This window comes from Nannospalax galili, unplaced genomic scaffold, assembly GCF_000622305.1.
Source record: "Nannospalax galili isolate Female #2095 unplaced genomic scaffold, S.galili_v1.0 scaffold1337, whole genome shotgun sequence".
NCBI classification, from domain to species: domain Eukaryota; kingdom Metazoa; phylum Chordata; class Mammalia; order Rodentia; family Spalacidae; genus Nannospalax; species Nannospalax galili.
The window spans coordinates 55,477-69,716 of record NW_008339867.1 but is presented as its reverse complement, the minus strand read 5'-3'; the positions used below and the strand labels follow the sequence as shown (position 1 = coordinate 69,716).

Genomic DNA, 14,240 nt, shown 5'->3' with positions numbered 1-14,240 from the left:
TACACATCATACAACAGAACACTGAGTACACATCACACATCAGAACACTGAGTACACATCATACATCAGTGCACACATCACACAACGTCAGAGCACTGGGTACACATCACACATCAGAGCACTGAGTACACATCATACATCAGAACACTGAGTACACATCATACATTCGAACACTGAGTACACATCATACATCAGAACACTGGGTACACATCACACATCAGAGCATTGGGTACACATCATACATCAGAGCACTGAGTACACATCATACATCAGAGTACTGGGTGCACCTCATACGTCAGAACACTGCTATATACTACAGGCATGGTACCAAGCAAATGCTATAGGCTGAATTATAGTTTTGAAACTTGGACACTATGTATGCAGTTCACCTTGGTGTCTCCTGTTGTGACTGCTCTGCGCTGCTGCACATCTTCACGCACGTACCTCTGTGAGGAGTCAGTGTCCTCTTTCAGGATTGGTGTTGTACTTTCAGGTTTATCAATCACACAACGAAGCTGATGGAGAAAGAAGAAAAACTGTGCATAAATATTCTCCAGACCCTCTGAGAAATGCTGGAGAAGAAGGACAGCTCTGTGGAGGAGGTCTGCTTTCTCCTCTTTGTGGAGGAGGTCTGCTTTCTCTTCGTGGAGGAGGTCTGCTTTCTCTTCGTGGAGGAGGTCTGCTTTCTCTTCGTGGATGAGGTCTGCTTTCTCTTCGTGGAGGAGGTCTGCTTTCTCTTCGTGGAGGAGGTCTGCTTTCTCTTTTAATTTTTAGAGTTTGAAAATGGAGTTATTTAAAGGTAGTTTTGGCATTTGGAAAATAAGTACATATGGATTGCAAAAGGCAATTATATGACTTTATGATGTGTTACTGCTGTGTTTGGTGAATTGAATTGTTGCCTTTTTGTGGTATTTATTTTTACGCCTTGTTTTGCACTGAATTTTGGCTCATTAGAGTGGATTGAATGTCCAAATATTTATTTCAACATATTCTATCTTGCATAGTTATGTTTCCTAGAGGTTTCAGTGGATTGATGGGCTCAAAAACCTTTTTTTTGGTCTTTTTGAGACAGGGTCTCCCTGTAGCCCCAGCTGACCCGGAACTCACTATGTAGACCAGGCTGGCCTTGAACTCACAGAGATCCTCCAGCCTCTGCCTCCCAAGTGATGGGATTAAAGGCGTGCGCCACCACACCTGGCTTAAAAACTTTTTTGTTACTGTGATTTGAGCACAGATCCTGTGCATGATAGGCTAGTGCTTAACATGGAACTCTCTTCACACCTAACTTCCAAATGACCTTTGTAAACAAGTGACTGGCACGCACTGTTTAGATTTATATATAGGTCCAGCTGTTTACAGTGTCTGTGCATGTTGGTGTCTGTTGTTTTTTTAAATTATAATTATCTGTTTGTTATTTTTAACAGTGTTATGCTGGGTATAAGATAATACTATTTTTTAATAGGTGGAATAGTTTCTATTCTTTGCTTTGTTAACTACTGCACCATTGATTTTTGGAGATTATCAACTTACAGATTGTCAGTCAGTTATTAAAAATGACAGCTCAGGTGGCTCATTAAGTAGCAGCTAGCAGCACGTTTAATACCTAGGGGGATACTCTTAAATATAAAATACAACTCTTGAGAAGTTCCCCCTTTCCTGCATTTGCTTTCTTTTTTCTTTTTTTTTTAAAGCTAGCTACTTACTCTTTTAATTAGGATTATCAATATCAAACAAAATTTGTTTAGCGTACTTCCAAAAGTTGTAATCATTTGCTGTTTTAGAACCACAGAGTTAGTTTTATTTTGTCAGTGTGTGAATGTGCTATGTAATTATAGAAAGACTGTGGTGATTGTTTCTTAGTACATACCTGTAGACAATCAATGACATGGAATATTGTTGATTAGGAGGAGGAGTCTTGCTTCAAAATGCTTCATCAGCCAGGCAGGGAGAAGGCTGAGTGGGTAAAATGCTTGCTGCACGAACATGGGGACCCACATTCTGTCCTTAGAACCAATGTAATGGGCATAGTGGTGTGGACTTGAAACCCCAGAGCTGGGTGGTGGGGACAGGAGCATCTCTGGGGCTTGCTGGCCAGGCAGCCCAGCCCACTGGGTCAGTTTCAGGCCAAGCAACCCTGTCTCAAAACAAAGGTGATGGCACCTGAGGGGTGACACCAGGGTCGTCCTTTGACATCCTCATACCCCCCCCACGCGTGCACGTACACACACACACACACACACACACACACACACACACAGATTCCGATGTTCACTTTAGTGATCAAAATGCCTTCTGCTTTAGACCCAATGATTAAACTATATTTGACCAACAAATTGTCAAAATAAATGTGGTTTGTGCAACTTTAACAAGTGTTTTCCGGCCTAAGATAGAGGAAAATACGCATTTGAGAATACATTATGCTCATTTTCCTTTGTAATTATTGTTGTCTTGTTATTTCTTAAACTATTACTGTAGGTTAGTTGATTTTGACTGAAAATCCCAAAGCAGAAATATTCGGACAACGTAGTTTTTACGACAACTCTTCCAGTTGGTACGGCAGACCCACACTGAACACTCTGAAGGAAACTAGGAGGGTGATCAGGCTTTTGCTCACTAGTTGATGAGCATTTCAATGTATCTTCTAAGCTGCTCTAAGTTAATCACCCTGTTTGTTCCCTCTGATGTCCATAGCTCAGGTTTTCATTTTTGTCTGGAAAACCCCTAGTGGTTTACACATGTGCTTCCATACACATGCAAACGTGCAAATGTCTATGCACCTACTGTGTACACCAAAGGGAGCCTGATGAGATAGAATGATTCACATATCTGCCTTGTGAGACAGCACTGGATGCCCTCCCCGTGCCAGCTGGCCTTCTTAAACAGTTGACGCTTGGTGATCTATGCCAGCAAACGAGGGTGCAGTGACTCCAGTCTGGGTAGTAGTATTAGAGAAAAGACTAGTCAAAATCACTACCTACCACTCCTGGGGGCAGTCTTAAAAAAAAAAGAAACCCAGTTTTTCAGTAGTAGGAAAATAGGTGCCTATGTTCCATGGTTATATAAGTTCACTATTTACCAAACTCTTATGTCATAAAACTACACTGATCTTACAGATTGTGAGATCATTGGTAAAATTAAGGTGTCAGCAGAGTGTGCGCCATCCAGAGGCTGTAGGGCAGTATTCATTTCCTAGTCCTTTCTGTCCTTTAGAGGCAGAACATGGGGACCCTGCTTTCCTTAGCTCTTGGGCCCTTCTGTAATCTTCAAAGCCAGTTAGTGTGGACCTTCCCAGTCAACCTTCCTCTCCTCTTCCTCTCTCTCTGTCCTCCACCCCCCAGTTGTCAGAACTCTCTCTTACTCTGATACTCTTGCCTCCCTCTTATGAGACCCTTGATCACATTGGAACCACCTGAATAATCTGATCCCCAATATCAGGATTTCAACTTCATCCACCTGTGAACCACTTTGCTATGTAATGTAACATGTTACAGTTTCTGTGACTAGCAAGAGATCACAAGGCGTGGACATCTTTGGGGAGTGCAATTATCTAGCCTTCCACAATGATTCGTGTGTGTGTGTGTGTGTGTGTGTGTGTGTGTGCGCGCGCGCATTTGTATGTGTGGATGGGCCAATAAACTTCCTTTAAAACACCAGAGAACCCTAAGTTTGTTTCTTGTTTGAACCAAATGTCTCTTCAAAGCAATTTCCAATTAGATTTTTATGAGTCTTCTTTGTTTGATATTTTAGGAAATAGTTTAAGGACATATGATTAACTGAATCTCATCTGGTATTTAGTTAAATTTCTTAGTTAAATTTCCTTAAATTTTTAATTTGCATTATCTTTGGGCACATATCCTAAATTAGTTGTCCTTAGAATGCTTGTCCTTGCCTTTGATCTAAAGGCTGAGCTAAGGTGTAAGTGATGCCTTCCTTAGAGATTCTTGAAAGAACAATACAAGTATGGGAAATTTAATTTCCTCTTAGGTGGTCTATTCGAACCCACCTAGGGGATCAAACCATGATTTAAGCTATAATCTTTATTTTTATTGAAGAAAAACATGAAAGTTGTTTCTAGAAAGTCCTTAAAGGGAAAACTTACCTGATGTTTAGAAAAACTCCATTAAAATATCTGTTGTGTGGGTGACTGCAATGAAAATTCTACAAAGAATGTAACTCCCACAACCTTGAATGGAATTGTCTTGTGTTTTTGAAGCTTTTTAAAGATAGTTTTTTTTAAAATACTTCTGTTGGGAGTTTGAAGAGGAAAAGAGAGTGATTGTTTCATAAAGCCCAGGGCATCATGGCCTCTGGTGTTGGCCTGGGTTCCCCTCTTCTAGGGTCTCTCTGCCAGAGAGCAATGCTGACTGTGTGTGTGCATGCACGTGTGTGTGTCTCTCGCTGTATATATCTGTATCTGTGTGTATCTGTCTATATGTGTCTGTCTATGTGTCTGTGTGTGTATGTGTGTGTCTGTGAATCTATGTGTTTCTCTCTGTGTGTCTGTGTGTCTATGTGTATCTGTGTGTGCCTCTCTGCATGTCTCTGTGTTTCTGGTGTCTGTGAGTGTGTCTGTATTTCTCTCTATCTCTCTTTTTCCAAGAGCAGCATTTGTTTCAGCTTTTGCTGCTCAATGTACATTTCGTTAGGATTCATAGACCATTGCAAATTATTTCTCTCATAAAAAGAAAACAAATAGATCATACAATGTGACAGTGTTTGCAGCTTCAACTCTAAACATGTACAATTTCTGTCTTCTGAATTAGAATTGGAAAAGGTAGTTGTTCTGGCTTCACTCTGTTACTGTAATGAAACATTCTTACCAGCGCTGGAGTGACGCAGTTAGCATGTAACTGCTCTTGCAGAGGACCTTTTTGGCTCCCAGTACCCAAGTCAGGTGGCTTACTACTACCTGTAACTCCAGCTCCAGGGGATCACATGCCTCTTCTGGCCTCTGCAGGCACTTCCTCACATGTGATTTACACACACACACACACAGTCACACACACATACACACATACATACTGAGGGAAGTCAGGGACTTCAGGTCATGGTCCATCGCTGAGGGAAGTCAGGGACTCAAGCAGGAGCTTGAAGCACAAGCCGTGGAGGAGAGTTGCTTGCTGACTTTCTCAGGCTCATGAGGAGCTGGTTTTCTTAAACAGCCCGGGACTGCTTTCCTAGGGATGATGCTGCCCACCACGGCTGGGCTCTCTTTTATCAATTAACAATCAAGACATACCACAGGTCTGATTGAGGAAGTTCCTCAATAGAACCTTCCTCTCAGATGACTCAAAGCTGTGTCAAGTTGACAATTAAAGATAATAGGACACTAATCAATACTGAAAATACTCACTGATACTAATAAAGTCATTTACATGGTAGTCAAAAAAGTTGACCTACCTAGAATGCTTATCCTAGTTTCCCCTGTGGATACCTTTGTGTCTACTTATGTCACACGGGTAGGAAACAAAGGACAACAAAGATGTTTAATAAAGTTCAGTGTTTGAATTTTAACTTTAAATGTTCAAATTTATATTTATACTATATGTCTTTGAAATATTTCAAGGAGACTTATAATAATTATGGTGCAGTTTTAAGCATTGGCATTTATAAAAAATAGTAATTGGCACTTACCGTATTGTCAGGCTGTTTTCTTAATCCTGTGTGTGTGTGTGTGTGTGTGTGTGTGTGTGCGCGTGCGCATGCGCATGTGTGTGATTTTATTTAATCTTCAGTCCCGTTTCACAGGTAGTATTATTATCTCCTTGTACTGATGAAGGCACTGAGGCGTGGAGAGTTTATGGCCGGGCATCTGGCAGGGAGAGGAATCACAGCCATGATTCCAGCCTGAACGTCCTAGCTGCACGCTGTAACTAGCATGTTGGATCCAAACACATTGTAGAGTTTGCAATTTCAGCTGTTCTGTTTTCTCTCAAACACAACCAAGTAAGACGAAAGTTCTTTAACTTTTATTCTTGATAAAACTCACCCAGTGTGGTCGGAAAGCATGACGCAGCTCCTCAGCACACTGCTAACGAAAAGCTCGAGCATTGCAGTCCAAGGTGAGTGGGGTAAGAGGAAGCAGCACGAGCTGCGGCTTTTTTGAAGTTTAATCTTTACAGACCTACAGTTGTGATGAGTCCTGCCTTCAACACTTCATCATTGTGAGCTGAGTTGGTTCTAAGCAGCACATTAGATTTAAAATTTCTAGACAGTACTCAGCAGAAAGACTGTTGTCTACAGCCCCTTGTGCAAATGTGGCATTCAACGAACAGTGTAACATCTGATTGAGAGCTGTGATCCTTACCAAAGCCCTGTGGGGCAGATGGAATTTACACATTAGACAAAGCTAGGCGACAGCTTCTGACTTGAAAGTTGGTATCTGGGCATGATTTGGGTAAGGATCTTTCAGAAAGGATGTTGTGAGTTATTTTAAAGATGTCTTTTTAATTGGTCTTTTTCCTCAGCAGGGAAAAAAAATCTCATTATCACTTTTAGTTCTGATTGTGAGAATCAGCAAAAGAGGAAGTTGGAATTATACTGAGCAACTTAACTCCTATGTCAGATATGCATGGTTGTCAGTCCTCAGAGTAATCACTCAGTTCTGAACTTTTAAACTGCACCAGTTCCTCTTACTGTAAAAAGGTACCTGGGATCATTAGCTGCTTTGCACACACTCCCTCTGCTTTGGAGCAGGCTGATAGATATGTTTAGATAGAAATGGAAATGGCTTAAGAACTTGGTTGAGGGTCTGGAGAGATGGCTCAGCGGTTAAGAACAGAGGACCCAGTTTCAATTCCCAGCACCCATATGGTGGCTAACAACCACCTGTAACTCCAGTTCCAGGGAATCTAGTGCCCTCTTCTGACCTCCACAGGTATTGCACGACATGGGTACACTTACATACATGCAGGCATACCCTCATACACATAAAATAAAAATAATAAAATATATTAAAAAAAAGAACATGGGGGCTGGAGAGATGGCTCAGCGGTTAAGAACACTGGCTGTTCTTGTAGGAGACCTGGGTTTGAATCCCAGCACCCACATGGCAGCTAACAACTATCCGTAACTCCAGTTCTAAGGAATCTGACGCCTCTTCTGACCTCCGTGGGCATTGTATGACATGGGTGCACGTACCTACATGCAGGCAATACATGCATACACGTAAAATAAAAAGTGATAAGTTTAGCAGATTTTTGTAATTACTGTGATCTTACTAAAAATATACAGAATTCTTTTCATTTTGGCTTTACTTCCCCATTTTAAAATCTGAAACAACACTCATGGTCTTGAGGGTTTTTAAAAAAATATGTTACGAATTTTCAGAGATCTTCAACTAAAAGATGATAATGAAAATTTTGCCCATGCTCAGAAAATGACCAGCATTTACTTCCCCTAGTATTAATGAGACAGGCGCCCAATTAGTGAAACATGGCATTGTAATCAACAGACTAACTTGGGTAAAATTAAAAGGTAAAAACAAAATAAAACAAAAAACCAAACCAATGCACCAAAAACCAAAAAAACTAAAATAAAACAAAAACCACAAACCAAATAGAAAGAAAAGGACACAATAGTAAACAAGAAAAAGAAAAGAAACAGTAACCTCGCCATCCTGTTAAATTACCAGGCAGTCATTTCTACCTAGTCTGACACAAGCTCTTCTCTCAGGACTTGTTGCAAGGCTGTTTTAACTCTGGTTTTCTCTGTCTTCTGATGTTTGGGCATTTCTCTCTTCAGACCTGTCTGGTTTGCATGGACCTTGTGCCATTTCCTTATGAATGTTTTCTGTGTTCTGCCATTTTAAAAAAACTAGGAACCTTTCAGGATGGGTCTGATATGTAATAGCCACTGAAGTGATGCGCCAAGTCCTTCAGTGCTGAACTCCCGGGGTTCTGCTTTTCTTGTCTCTGCCTGCACTCCATGCCCTGTTGTACTGGGCACTGCTGATCTGGAAGACTCGTCAGTGTTTAGCGTCACATGCTGCACACAGCCATTGATCAATGATGAACTTACACACACTCTAAAGGTAGGGATGGTATGTTGGCCTTTGCCAGTTCTAGCCAGGAAGTGGATTCTTGAAGGATCACCTCAAGGTCTACTTTGCACATCTTTGTGCTGGAAGCAGCAGGTTTTGTGTACTTGACTCATCTGCAAAGTCAGACTGGCAGCAGAGAGCCTCGGCACTCAAGGCTGCAGAGGAGGCAGTGTCTCTGGAGCAGTGTGTAGGGAGTTGCAATACCTGCTGCATGGCCTGCAAAGAGAAGGTGGGAGGGTGTCGGACCCCAGACACGATGCCCAGGAGCAGGGAGAACTCAGCTGAGGGTGTGGAGCCAAGGCCAGAAGCGGCATCTGAAGACCAGCAATGAGAAGGGCTTGCTCTAGGGACCAAGGCTTCCCTTCCCCGAGAGCTGTGGTCAGAAGATGCAGGAGACTCAGACCGTGAATGCAGCAGCCATGCTTCAAGTGGAGGCTTAGAGTCTAGAGAAAGCCCCCTATAAAATCAGGGGCCGTGGGACTGTCTGCCAGGGACACTGGGGTATACCAGCTGGCTGCAGAACACCCTAACTACTGACCTCAGACCACACCAGAATCCCCCACCACAGGACACAGGGTGGAAGTAGTGTATGAAAGTGTTCCACAGATGACAAAGGACAGTTTGTAGAGTGGATCCACCTGATGCACCTTAGGTTTCCCAACAGATCCATCAGATTCTGGACCAGTACTTGAATGGGTTTGCACCACTGAGTGTATGAGGTGCCAAAAACACGTTGTCTCATTGTACACAGCTGTTGCCCTAGGTACAGATCTGGAGAAGCCATTGGCCAGGTACCAGGTGGCCTGTGTCCACGCAGATCTTTGCAGTATCTCACAGCGGTACCAAAGTACGAATCATCATTTTGTGGCTGAAGGCATAGGCATCCAGTGTGGTGTGCTCTGGAGAGTTTCTTGTGCTTAGTGACCAGTGAACTGTGAAGGCAAATCCAGGGGTCCCCGGCCAGCTCTGTATGAAACTTCTTTATGGTGTCAGGGACTAAATAATGCTGCCAAAAATAAATGGCGGTTTAAATTTGATTGCAGTTTTTCAAGCTGGTGTTGCAGACTTTTGCTGCCTCCAGAAATCTGAAAGTTGAAGCATTTTTTTTTCTTTTGAAGTAGCATCTTGTTATGCATCCTGTGCTGGCCCTGAACTTGTGGCCATCCTCCTGCACCTCCTCAGTGCTGGGATTACGGATGTGAGCTACCAGCCGGGCCAAGCAAATCTTTTAATTTTTATTTTTTTGAGACAGGCAGGGTCCTACTATGTAGCCCTGACTGGCCTGTGTAGATCAGGCTGGCATTGAACTCAAACAGGTTCACCTGCCTCTGCCTTCTGAGAGCTGAGCTTAAAGGCATGTGCCACCAGGCCCGGCCACAAGTAAATCTTAAGCATAAAATCAAAAGGCTGGAGAGATGGCTCAGTGGTTAAGAGTAGTTTCTACTCTCCCAGAGGACCCAAGTTCAGTTCCCAGATATCACATTATGTGGCTCACAACTTCCTGTAACTCCAGATCCTGGGGGATCTGATGCCCCTGGCCTCCATGGCCACCTGTACTCATGTGCACATATCCACACATAGAAACCCACGTATACACATAATTAAAAATTTTCAAAGAATAAAATTAAAATGTGCATATATTCTTATTCATTTTGAGATGTGTGCCCTGAACAATGTAACTTCTAAAACTTGGAGGGCATTTTGTCATATTGTAAGTCATTGAAACCACATGATTATGAAATAATTGAGAATCTGAGGCACAGAGAAGTTAAGAAATGTGCCCAAGTTTGCACAGAAAAGCCTGGTAGATCCAGGAGGAGTCTGAAGGCTTATAGCTTGAGATTTCCAGATCAGAGTCCTGATCTCTGCATGAGGCTGCCTCTTGTTGTGTTGTGCTGTGTGGTTAGCCTGCAGAGCTGAGGTTAGCCTGTAGAGCTGAGGTTAGCCCAAAGAGCTGAGGTTAACCTACAGAGCTGAGGTTAGCCCAAAGAGCTGAGGTTAGCCTGAAGAGCTGTAGGAATGCCATGTGTGACCAGAGAAGAAAAGTGTTTTTTTGTTTAAAACAGCACAGACTGCCAGACATGGTGGCTGTTAATCCCAGCACTTGGGAGGCAGAGGCAATCTCTATGAGTTTGAAGCCACTGTGGTCTATATAGAAAGTTCTAGGCCAGCCAGGGCTATGTAGTGTGACCCCGACTCAACAAACAAAACAAAAACAAAAAAAGCAAACTGGCACAGACCATCGTAAGATATTTCTTCTGTGCCCAATGGTTTCTGAGTGTCTGCCATTTGCCAGTTCCTCCACAGTCAGCTTAGTTCCCCCAGCTCCATCTGGCGCCTGAGAATCACAAGGCTTTCTGGATAGTTCCTCTTTGCTTCAGCAAAACAACACCCAACAGTTTGAACATTCGCAGATTGCTCAGCAGAGTTACAAGGCTTGTTTTTTCACAGTTGTTGTTGGCTTTTGGTTGAGTTTTTAATTAAAATTCAAACCATGGACTCTACTACTTACATAAGCACAGATCAGGGAAAACAAAATAAATGTGGTATGTAAATGAAAAAATGTGGTGGCTTCATGGAAGGAGCCTGCGATGCAGAGTACTCTTAAGCAAGAACAATGGAACCATTTGAGTTCAGTGCCAAGGTTTACCGTGGAGATGGGAGAGTCAGGATGATGCAGAGAGCTTCACAGAGGGCTAGGCGGATGGACCCCTGTCCAGGGTGCTGACTTGACCCCACTTTCTCCCACATTGTCAGAGGACAGTAATCAGGCTGGTGTTGGCCCCATAGTGCGATAAGAAAGTAGTAACATCCCACTTTACCCTGTGATTGTCCTTACTGTCTTGTTAACCACCACCAGGATGTATGTATCCATTTATTTAAATACAGACTGTGACTGTGGAGATTTGGCCAAAAGTCCCCTATTTCTTTGGCAGTTAGACAAGACCTTTGGCTACTAGGTTCATTGTCCAGATTCTTGAAAAGATCCCTGACATTAATCTCACCACGCGCTTGCCATTTAGTGCACAGAGAAAACTCTACACTCTGTCTGCAGGGCAGCCCACATTTCCTTGGTATCTCTCTATACCCCCATCTCTCAGGTTCTTTCCCCTTCCAGCAGACTCTCCCATGTCCTTTCCCCCCCTTGAGAAGGGGCTCTACCACCTTGGTTGCATGCAGACTCAGTGTTCCTGAGGCTTGCAGCTTGCTTGGCCCTGGGTGGGGTAGCCTCTCTTTTCCCACTCCTCCATGTCAAGAGTTTGGTGTGCACGTGACGTCCCATTGTGACCTCAAGGCTGACACCATGCCCTCTTTCAAACCTGTGCTTGCTCCTTTTGAGGTGAAGGCCCCAGAGGCACGTCTCCCTTACAACTGCCAGCCTCTCACCACCCCCGCTCATTCACCCTAGACTTTGGAACCGTACGTACATCCTGTTTGGGCCTTGGACCTGCTTGGCTTGACTCATGGTGTTTTAGACCATGACAGCTATGCCTGTGGCCTCTGCAGACCTTGACCTTTGCATCTTCAGTGACCTTTCCCTTTCCTCCATCTACCTCTTGCTTCTTGGATAACCCCTGGGAAGTTTTCAACTCTGAGAATCGCTTCTTTCCCACCAGTGCTAATTCAAGAATCCCAAAACTCAAACAACTGACTCTTCCATCCACTCCCTTTGCTTTTTTAGCTCATTATGACCATCCTTGGACTAAATAGGACCACAGAGCTCTCTAATTTCCCATTTTTCAAGCTTGCTTCTTCCCCTGTACATTGGTCTTAGCATTAGAGTTACAAGTGCTACTCTTAAGCAGCGGAGACAGGACACCAGCTCACAGTGTTCACAAAACAACAGGGAAGAGGGGTAAGTTATTCCCTCCCAGGGAAATTGGAATAATGCTCACAAAAGATGAGGGGAAGGTGACGGCTGGTGACAGTAACAAAAGACCACACCACTTTCTCCTGCAAAACTTTAACAGATGGATTCGTGTCAATTGAGTTGGCTACTTTTCTGTGTAGCCACCTCATAATGAAGCCCGAAATCTTTGGCTCAAAGTTTCCTTTCAAAAAACTTCTGTTGTCTCTGAACACTCAGGCAGTCTGTGATCTCCAAAAGTGAGCTGGCCGAGGAGATCTTTCCTTAGGGCTGAAAAAAACATATGGGAGAGAGGATGCTACTTCTGAGTCTGCAGCCTCCTGACGAGATGTCTGTTTCAGCATTTTCTGTTCTTGGATCATAAGCTGTTGTTTGCCAATTGTTTTCATAAATATTAATCTGGAGGTCTTGACTAACGTACAAATTGTTCTTTTTGGATCCCTGACTATTCTTAGCTACATACACCATCTTTAAACAATTGTGCCATGGTACAACTAAAAAGGATTTTTTTAATGAAAAATTTCATTTAAAAGCGGGGCTGGGATTTTGTCTGCTTTGAGCTTCTGTAGGAGTTGTGCATGCCTGTCACCATTGCTGTGAGTTCATATGAGTAACCAACCAGCTGTCTGCAGGGCTGTTTCCTTGTGGTCATCCACCCCCTCTGGCTCTTACAATCTTCCGACCTCATCTTCCGCAATGATCCCTGAGCCTTGGGAGACAGAGGTTTGAAACAGGAGTCCTACTCAGGGATGAGCAGACTGCGGCCTCTTGTTCTCTGTACATTGGCCAGTTGTGGGCCTCTGTGTTAATCACTATCTGTTGCATAAAGAAACTTCTCTGGTGAGAGTTAACAGATGTATTCATCCTAAGTGTACAGGTTGCATTGAAGATGTGTCACTTTGGGTTAAGTGTCTCAAAGACACTTACTCTCTGCCTTTGACCAGTTCTGGGACTCCGTACTAGTCTCCATCTGTTGCAAAAAGAGGCTTCTTTGATGAGGGTGAGAGGCACACTTGTCTGTACATATGAGGATGTGTATTTAGAATAAAGAATATATATATAATATATGAGAGTACTATATAACATATTAATATATAATTATATGACATGTTAATATATAATATGTTAGTATATTTGGTGGGCCCAGTGCATGGAGCCACACTGAAGAACCTTGGGGGACACAAATCATACTCTATTATACATATTATATATGAGAGTTCATTAAATTGGTCTGTGGGCTGTGGGGAGAGGGGAGCAGATCTAAATGCCATCAACCTATATTATATGAAAATGGTAAAGATTCAATAAAAAAGTAAAAATAAAGTCAAACAAACAACCCCCCCCCAAACAAACAAACAACAACAACAAAAAATAACCCAGGGGCTACATATAGAATGTCTAATGCAAAAACACTTCCTAGAAAGAGCATACTGATTCTGCAGAGGCTTTGCCTTAGGGAGAAAGGAGGCTGTTATAAAAACTGTAAGCCAGCATTGGAGAGATGCTCAGTGGTTAAGAGCACCAGTAGCTGTTGCAGAGGATGCAGGTTAAGTTCCCAGCACCCACATGGTGGCTAACAACAGAAAACATGTGCACATGCCTCATGATGACTACATTAGAGATCCCAGTAGTCTTTGGGCTCAGTGAGTTCCACCCAAAATTGCAGGTTCTCTTAACTACTTAGCCATCTCTGCAACTCCTTCATATAAATGTATATATATATATATGTGATATATATGCATAATCATGAAGAATTACAAGTTTCAAATCAGATCTTTGGTCTTTCCTATTTGATACAAATTAAATAATTCCTACAAAATATCATTTCATCAGTCTGGTCCTTTTGAAGGTGAAGTACACACATAAAATGCTTTATTGAGGGCCTGGGCTATAGCTCAGTGGTGGAGTGCTGGCCTAGCGTACATGAGGCTCAGGATTTGATTCTCAGCACTGCTAAATAAGGAAATAAATATCTTTAAAAGTTTTCAATTTATTTTGGTAAGTGACCAGTTTTTAAAATGCCTGTGGTTATTTCTATGGCTCACATAAAGTGGGCTGTAGGAAGCATGTCACAAATGGCAACACTAATTTTAGCCTCAGTGACTGATCCAGTCAAGTCTCTCTGACTTGTGCCTGTATATGAGCAATAACAATGGAATAATAGCTTCTCATTATTTTCTTTTATTATTTTATTATTTTTATTTTATGTGTACGAGTACATTGCCTGCATGTATGTGAGTGCACCTGTGTCGTGCAATGCCGCCGAGGTCAGAAGAGGGCATCGGATTCCCTTGGAACTGGAGTTAAGGATGGTTCGTAGCCACCATGTGG

General features: G+C 42.8%; 1 protein-coding gene across 1 annotated transcript in view; it reads left to right on the top strand.

Moving 5' to 3' along the window:
- Positions 1-569: 569 nt before the first annotated feature.
- LOC108490939 (inositol 1,4,5-trisphosphate receptor type 2-like) overlaps positions 570-14,240 on the top strand; it is a gene marked incomplete at its 3' end in the record, with an annotated part of 69,025 nt that continues 55,354 nt past the window's right edge. Inside the window, exon 1 of the mRNA XM_017798560.2 lies at positions 570-749. Coding sequence (XP_017654049.1) covers positions 570-749 — 180 coding nt within the window. The remainder of the gene's footprint in view (positions 750-14,240) is intronic.